At 38.2% G+C, this 8,900-nt stretch overlaps 1 protein-coding gene across 1 annotated transcript in view; it reads right to left on the bottom strand.

The window, feature by feature from the left end:
* Positions 1 to 8,514, bottom strand: part of LOC143882236 (transcription factor jumonji (jmjC) domain-containing protein) — a 96,242-nt gene extending 87,728 nt beyond the window's left edge. The window contains exons 1-5 of the mRNA XM_077385726.1: positions 6,655 to 8,514; positions 4,521 to 4,578; positions 3,431 to 3,553; positions 3,060 to 3,117; positions 2,798 to 2,934 (exon numbers count right to left, since the gene is read on the bottom strand). Coding sequence (XP_077241841.1) covers positions 2,798 to 2,934; positions 3,060 to 3,117; positions 3,431 to 3,553; positions 4,521 to 4,578; positions 6,655 to 7,988 — 1,710 coding nt within the window. The 5' untranslated portion in view covers positions 7,989 to 8,514. The remainder of the gene's footprint in view (positions 1 to 2,797; positions 2,935 to 3,059; positions 3,118 to 3,430; positions 3,554 to 4,520; positions 4,579 to 6,654) is intronic.
* Between the last annotated feature and the right edge of the window lie 386 nt (positions 8,515 to 8,900).

Genomic DNA, 8,900 nt, shown 5'->3' on the forward strand with positions numbered 1-8,900 from the left:
TTCTTCCTGATCAAGGAGATTTATTGGACGATCCAGGTCGATACATGAGACTAGTGGGAAAGTTGATTTATTTGACTGTTATCCGACCTGATATCTCATATGATGTAGGAGTGGTCAATCAGTTTATGAGTTCTCCTCACATCTCAATGGGCTACAGTACTTTAGATTATCCAATACTTGAAAGGCACACCAAAAAAGGGATTATGCTTTAGGAAGAATGGAAATGAGACTATAGAAGGATTCACTGATGCTAATTGTGCAGGTTCTCCAAGAGATAGGAGATCTACAACTGGTTATTGTACATTCGTTGGTGGTAATTTGGTGTCCGAGAGAAGTAAAAAGCATGATATTGTGTCTAACTCTAGTGCAGAAGCTGAGTACAGAGCTATGTCCTATACGACGGGAGACTTAATTTGGTTGCGTTCTTTGAGATTGGTTTTACTCCTTTGGGACCATCACGGTTGTATCGTGATAGCCGGTCAGCTATTTATATTGCAAACAATCCATTTTTCCACGAGCGAACCAAGCATATTGAAGTTGATTGTCACTTCATTCATTAGAGGATCCAAAGATGAGAGATTTGCACCATGTTTACTAGATCCACATATCATCTGGCTGATGTGTTCACCAAAGCGTTAGGAGCTGCAAAATTAAAGGACGCATGTATCAAGCTAGGAATGTATGATATATACATTCCAGCTTGAGGGAGAGTGTTAGAGACATAGGGTGATTATTGTACTTTTACATGTATCTTCATATATATATATATAATAAGCAGTATACAAGAGGAGGGAGTGACTCTCTCTCGAATTCTCTCTATCCTCTTGTATACTGCTTCTTCTTCTCAATATCAATCTCTACAACCCTAGATATTAATCCAACAGTCGGAATCTACACAATCCCAGAGAGAAGCACCTACAGACTGCCAAGAGAGAGTCATAACAAGATAAGACCTATGTTGCATGGATTATTTGCCCCCCTATGCGGAATCAATGTCGACACGTCTCCACATGCCAATCGGACATGGATTCACATGGGACACACCCAGATTCTTGTCGTAGCTGTGTCTCGCACGAATCCTGTTCTTTTTCGGGCGAATCAGATTCATCTTTGTCTCTTTTCCACACGAATCCTGTTATTTTCAGGCGAATTTGATTCATTGTTGTCTCTTTTAAAAAAATTTATACGAAAGCACAGCTTGTACTCTTTAATAAAAACCCCAGTGCACAACCCCTTCCTCAATTTTTAATATATATACATATGCATATACATGCACACACATATATAGCCACATTTAAATTTTTAATTTTGAAAATTTTATTTCATTTAAAAATTACCGAATCCGAATCCTACTTTTGGGGGCTTGTCGAATCAAAGACCTCGAATCCATGTCGGATCCCGACACGCGAATCCAAATCCATGCAACATAGGATAAGACAGTTAGGATGTTGGCTATTCAGACGCATACTATGCAAGTGACCCTAGATACTTTCTTTTTTTTTTTGAATGGGAAGTGACCCTAGGTACATGCAGATCAATTTCAGGAAATTTCATTCTTCATAGTGAATGCCTCATCTTTTGGAGCAATAAAAAGCAAAAGATTGTAGCAAAGTCAATTTCATAGCTTGCATAGATAGAGTATAGGCCCATGGCATCCACTACAGACGAACGTACATGGTTGAGACACCTTTTAGCCACGCTTGACATCAGGAATACATATGCTTTACTGCGATAACCAGTGTGCTATCAAACTATCTCAAAACCCAATCTTTCAGGCAAGGACAAAGTGACAAACCATAATGAGATACACTTACCATTTCGTACATGAAAAAGGCAAGAGGATGGTGAGATATACCCTATATTGCATCAGTACGGATACGAGTGATGGAATCCGACGAGGTATCAAGTGTCGGATTCGGCAAACCTCAAAAAGAATGATTCGTGAATTTGCCAAAATCTTTTAATCAATTCTCAAATTTTATTTTTTACATAATAATATTGTTATAAAAAAATAATATGATGAAAATTTTAGTAGGTTATGTAGATATAATGTTTTATTTTCATTTAAGAAACTTACTATTAAGATGTGTAAATCTCAAAACATGCAGTAAATGTAAAGTTGTGTTAGCAGTATTTAGAAAAAAAGAAATAAAAGAGATCTAGAAGTGTCTCAGAGTATCCTGAAGTAGTGGAATCCGAGATGTGTCTGACACATATTCTTCGCCCACTTGGAAGAATCCATGTAACATAGGATATATATGTTTCCAATAAAGAACAAGGAGAAGACGTATTGACAAAGGACCTCATAGCATATCATAATCAGCTAATCGCTATCTGGTTGACAAGCTGAACATGACATGTCAACCTGAAGGGGAGGGTTAAAAATAGACAAATTGTCCAAGGGTATTTTTGTCATTTGACAATGATTCGTATAAAAGAGAAAGTAATCATTATTTCTGTAGTTAATAAAAGCATAGAACTGTTCCCAACTTCATATTTCTCCACTTATCAATATTCTTATCAATATTTCACTCAATACTTGTGTTCATCTTAAAGCAATTTTTACACCATTGTCAAAGAGTAAAACTAAAACCTCATTAATTAGCAAGAAAAACAATCTCATGTGATTACCAATATACCCTAGGGCTTAATGACTCGAGGAGGAAAGAATTAGTCCCTTTTGAAACAACACCATGAATCATACACCAACTGCTAGTGGGAAGTGGGGTCCCAAGAACTAATAGGCATGAAAAAATGGTTAAGATCAGAAAAAACAAGAGATTTATAAGTTCAAAACCTTGGCCACCACGCACAGAAGCTCTTCATGAGATAAAACAGCAGGTTTGTGATACAACCGATAAAGCTCTGCTCCAAATCCACCATGAGGCAGCCAGTCAGCAGGAGCAAAATTGACAGCCTCGGCACAATTAAAGCCTGAAAAATCCAAAATAGATGGTTAAGTGTTTTTCCATATTTAAGTGCTAGTTACAGATCAATTTAACATGCAATGTTTCAGGTTCTTCTTGAAGTAATCACAAATATACTCATAAAAGGCTTACCAAAATTGAAACCCCCATGGAAAGACCTGGGAAAAGTGATGACAAAGTTTCCAGGCTCCTACCAAAGAGCACAAAATGACAATTTAAATAGAGCATTTTCACTGACATCAAGAGGAAAGGTAACCAATTTATGGTGCAAGAATGAATCATTCCCGAAAGCTAGAAAGTAATGCAAATATATAATGCACTTGAAAAAATAACGTCCATATCAGATAAATTGAGAAAATAAGAGTCTAAGACAAAATCTATAGCTGTTAAAACATCCAGCCAAGTTCTGAAATAATTTAGGATGAAATATCCTAGGCAGGTAGAACTTACTTAACAAGAATATACCAATACAAATATGAACTTATTGCTATATTAAGTCGAACCTGCAATACGCCGTAGACTGAAACACCACTTTCTTGCAAAACAGATGGATTAAGCATGGTGACAAGTTGAAACAGTAAATCTGGTTGCGCTTCAAACAGATCTGGAAGAGTATTCCGCATAACCTACATGAAATGAAACACGGACTCAGAATTCCATTGTAATAGTAAGCATAAACCCAGTGTAATTCATACTTCACATATATAGCACAATTGGAAATTGCCGCCAAGCCCAGGAAAGTGGAATATATGGAATATGTACCGTCGCTAATCCTAAAAAGACTGTTCTTTGGATTTACACATCAAATAATAAAAGAAACCTCCGCATCCATAATACTATTTTACTAAAAGAGCTCTGCATCATTTCCAGCACTCGTGATATCTTATTAGTCTGTCCCCACCATACATTTGGCACACATGTTGCTGATTGGAAACCTAGACCTAGTGGGCGTCAACCAGGTCAGACAGTGACTAATCCCAAGTCAATAGGAGATCCCACTCTATAGATCAAATACCTGAAAACAAAAAATACTTAAACGTTGCCCCGAAAAGTCTATTTTTCATCACTCTTGGTCAGGGGACTAGTATCATCCAATCACGATGGGAACGGTGTCAATGGGACGGGTCTCATGGCAGCCCTCCAAATCAATGTGCATGTGTACCACTTACAGAGAAGGCTCGCGTTTCTGAGAATATCATTTTCTTACCATATAAAAGCATTAGAAAGCTGAGAAATAATCCCCCATATGAATAGATGTGATGTGCATTATATAAACAGCAGCTCATACCATGCAAGTAAATCAAAAGAAAAGACGGAGTACTTATTACAAATTGATGGATGCCATGAAATTCAATATAGACTTTCTTTCCAAATACCAGTTCACAATACCTGAAGCAGAATGCATGGACATGGAAACAAAAGAATGGCATTTTTTCAGCTTGATCAGTAGCATAACATGGGCAGGGAAAAGAGAAAAAATCAATGACATCCAAAAGAGACAAAATCCAATCCGCAACTGGATATTGTATGTTCATAAATATACAAAGTTGATAAAAATCCATTTTAGAAAAAATAAAAATACGTGTAGACTACCTGCTCAAAAGCATGGGCTTCACTACCAGGGACACTATACCAACACTTTGGCTCTCCCCTGAATACACAAGAAACAATTATGATGGTCACGACCGCATATAAAAAAATAAATCTTGAAGAAATACAAAATTTTGAATGGGCTCCACAAGTCCAAAAATTACTATGTAAACCATAACAACAAATGAAAATCAATACAAGTCATACTGTAGGTCTTAGGTGAGATAATTTGATCAATAAAAGAATATATACTATTAACTTCCATCAAATAATGGCATCCTTAAATTTCAACTCCTCTAGTTTCAACTTTCGACAGACAGGTTCTAAATTTCTGAGTTCTGACAACCAACGCCAATCAAAAAAAAAATCTGACAACCGACTACCAAGTGTTAATTCTTCCAATAATGCAAGGGTAACTTTTTTTTCCAAGGTATGGAAGGAACGAAACAGGAGTATCTTCGAAGATCAAAGTACGACTTTGGGGCGATCGTCGACAAAACGGAATTATCTTTTGGTTCTCCACGAAAAGGACGTTACATTTTGAACCCATTTTAAAAAAAAACTCAATAAAAAGAGTTAAAAAAATATTTTCAAGTTTTCTGAATTTTAAAAGAAATAGTGAAATGGTGTATAAAGGCCTCAAAAGAAAAAACAATATGGGTTATCAAAACAATTTTATTTATAAAAAGAGTAATTAAAGCGCTTGCAAAAGTGAACCCAATTTTCTTATTTGGGTTGCGGAAAAGTTATGAACTGAGTTAAACTGGAAAAAATTCCATAATAAGTGATAAGATTACACATGACTCGACCATTCCAATTCCACTTAGATCCATGGATTGGACAAATTATTAAAAGTCATCGAGATAACAGAGGTAACCGCAGAATACAATCGCAATTATCGACAATATGCCGCTTAACCATCTGATCCCGGGTAAGGATTTTACCATGGATCACATACCAAATGAATACATTGGGTCTAGAGAAGGCAAAAGACTTCCAAATATTGGGGAAACTAGGACTAGGGAAAGGAGAATTGGCTAATGCATAGGACTTTATAAAGGTACCATTTTGCTATGGCATCCAAACAAACACACCAACATAATCCACAGTCAAGAAGTAATGCTTGTAGACAAGGGCAGAAAAATGCAAGAAATCATTAGAAGCACTAAGGGGGGCTCTCCCTTCTGGCAAAAATGGGGTGATAACCAACCGAATTTCCTCTCCATCAACATAGTCAACTATCACGGCCCTAGTGTTGACGAACCAAGAAAATAGATTGGGGAAAAACCAGGCCAAGGGCTTACCACACCAATTATCCAACCAAAAATAATTTGCTTCATTGCTAGCACAGAGAGATATGTAGAGTGAAAAGCAATGAAACTCCAACTTCCATTTCTTCCACATAGGTGACTCATCGGTCACCCATTCAGATATGTAGAGTGAAAAGGAATGAAACTCCAACTTCCATTTCTTCCACATAGGTGACTCATCGGTCACCCATTCTCAAAGTCAAAGGTTTATGCCTGCTTTTTAGTATTTAGAGTAGATAACCTGAACCTATAATTCCCCACCGTTGTTGAATAGTCTCCACCAACAACTAGCCAAAAGGGCTTCAATAAAACTACGAAATTATGAAAAGGTTTTTTTCCTTTAATAAATACACTAATTCGAGCCACACAAAAAATCAATCTTTTCCCCAGTCAAGAGAATTCACAAAGGCAATGCCTCGAAAATGCACTAACCTCTGAAGGTCTTGAAAGGTGTGAGTGGCAGAAGAGATCACCAATGCAACTGAAAATGTTGAACTATATGGAGCAAATATTTCAACATATTCGTACAAGTTTAACTTCTTTGGATGATAACATCAAAATTGGAAACCAATTTTTCTTTGAACAGAAACAGTCACTTTTTGTGCAACAAATACGTAAAGTCGTATACAGCACAAAACGAAATGGAATGAGATGTCCCAAATAGAACAATGCATCATATCGTAGCACATGCTAATCCCTTAATGTTAAAAACTTGGAAATTACTAACTTAGTAAGGTGCAAAATTATTCATTGGTATACTTCTTACTAAAGATGTGCATGGTCAATAAGGGACAATGCTAAAGAATCGTATAAGGAAGGATGCATACCAATGTAGATAGTTCATTGAATAAAAGCAGTGATCCTCATAATGCCAACAAAAGGATGAAAAGAGCATCCCCACATATAGCCAAGGAACCATGACACCAGCAATATTATCATGCACTGTCCGAAGCATCGATCCTTGTAGCTTGGGCAAGTTGTTGAGATTCCATGGGCTAGCAGAGTACTTTTTCCATACATCCGGATCAATTGATGATGGCAGTGGATCATCGCTACGTGGGAAACCACTCCCGTACAAAGAAGTATCCAAATCACTACCATACATAACTTCGACTTCACCGGCCAACCCCTCTACAATTTCCCAAAACTGTTTCTCGATTTGTGATCGAGAGGCAGGAGTCATCCCAAACCATTTCCGCTTAGCTCGATCTGCCAAACGTCTGAAAGTCGCCAAAGAGAAATACTTCCCCTGAACAAAACCAAAGCTTTCCTCCGCAGAATTCACGCACTCCAAGCAATACCAATTCCCAAGTGGAACATGTTCCAAAGGAGGTGAAAGACAGTATAAATGCCAACCCTTATCACACCTATCACACAAAAGCATAACTTCTCCGTGCAACCCACTCTTACACTGTTGACATATCTGGTCAAACTCATCCTCCTCTAAATGCCCTTTCTTACTGCTCTCTCCATCAGAATTCCTCCTCCTTTTAAGATCTGAAATAACCATCTCCTCCACTTTCTTCCCATCCCCACGCATCACCCTCTTGCGTTTCTTCACCCATTTTCCACGATTCAACCCATTATGATACTCCTCGTAATCATACAAATGTTCCCTATACAGTTGACACAAAACGTGCTTCGAGCATTCCGAAATCTTCCCCACAGAACAAACAAAGCGAAAAACATCCCCCCATTTCTTCTCCTTGACAACCTTATCGTAACCCCCGCAACGTTTCACGGCATTAAAAAACTTACACAAATTCAGCTCCTCCCCCTCAAAGACAATGACCCGCTTCTTCCGCTTCCTCCCACAGTGATTCTCTAAAAAACGGTTATATTCCAATTCAAACGTCTCCGGATCGCAGGCAGCCGCGCGTGCCTGTAACCGGTGAATTTCTTGTGATCTTGTTGGGAATGTGAAGGTTTCTAGGTCTAGGGCAAAAGGGGGTTTCCAACTCTTCGGCGGAACAATTCGACAGATCCCGTATGATTCCGCTTCCGATCTGATCTTATCTATGAACTCTAGAGGGTCATTGAATTCCTCTTCTGTAGGGTAATAAACAGGGGCTTGGGGTATGTTTAATGACGCGGAGGGAGAGGAACCAGGGCAGTGCCCTAAAACCCCTTTCTCAACTGCCCTAGGTCTTCCTTTCCCCATTCAAAAAGGTAGGAAACTGATGGAAATAGTGTTTTAAGGACTTAAACTACACTAAAAAGGGCAAGATTCTAGGGTTTCTAACCATTGAAAAAAAAAAAATTCTAGGGTTTCTATGAACCTTCTCCGTATTTTTCAAAGACATTGATCCCCAAAAACCCCTTTTTCGACTGCCCTAGGTTTTCCTATCCCCATCAAAAAACAGGAAACTGATGGAAATAGAGTTTAAGAACTCAAACTACGAAAAGGAACGCAAGATTCTAGGGTTTCTATGTACCTTTTCGGTATTTTTCAAAGAGATTGATACCCTAAAACCCCTATTTCGACTGCCCTAGGTCTTTCTTTTCCCATCAAAAAAGTAGGAAAAACTGATGGAAATAGAATTTAAGAACTCAAACTAGGAAAAGGAAAGATTCTAGGGTTTCTTCTGCGTACCTTTTTTTCCTGTATTTTGAAAGAGATTGACAGTGTGAGAATCGAGGTTTGATGGTTGAGAAGTATGTTTGGTTGTGTTTTAAGTTTAACGAATAAACGGCAGAAAGGCGTGGGGGAAAGAGATTGTGGTGTGAAGAGCATAGAACGAGGGCATCTGTGAAGACCGGAATCTTTGGAAATAGTGCGGTATTTCCCGGAATTTACTGAATTGCCATAACGTTACGCCAAACTTTACTTTGCACTTCTCTAATTTGCTTTTAGAAGCTATTAAATTTTTCTTTTGTAGAGTATTAAACTTTAGCTACCTTTTTTATGTGTAAAACAAATGATGGGGCCCACCCATCTGGTGTGAAATGGTCGGCCTACCCATACAAAGTTTGGGTGGAAAACATGAGGTGTAAAATGGCGGGCCCCACACATGTGGAAATGGGCCCCACCTATGTTATGCATGGGTGTAAATTGGTGTGCCAAACCCGATCA

Source organism: Tasmannia lanceolata, unplaced genomic scaffold (genome assembly GCF_043159265.1).
Source record: "Tasmannia lanceolata isolate RefF3 unplaced genomic scaffold, GAP_Taslan_0.1 ptg000007l, whole genome shotgun sequence".
Lineage (NCBI taxonomy): Eukaryota > Viridiplantae > Streptophyta > Magnoliopsida > Canellales > Winteraceae > Tasmannia > Tasmannia lanceolata.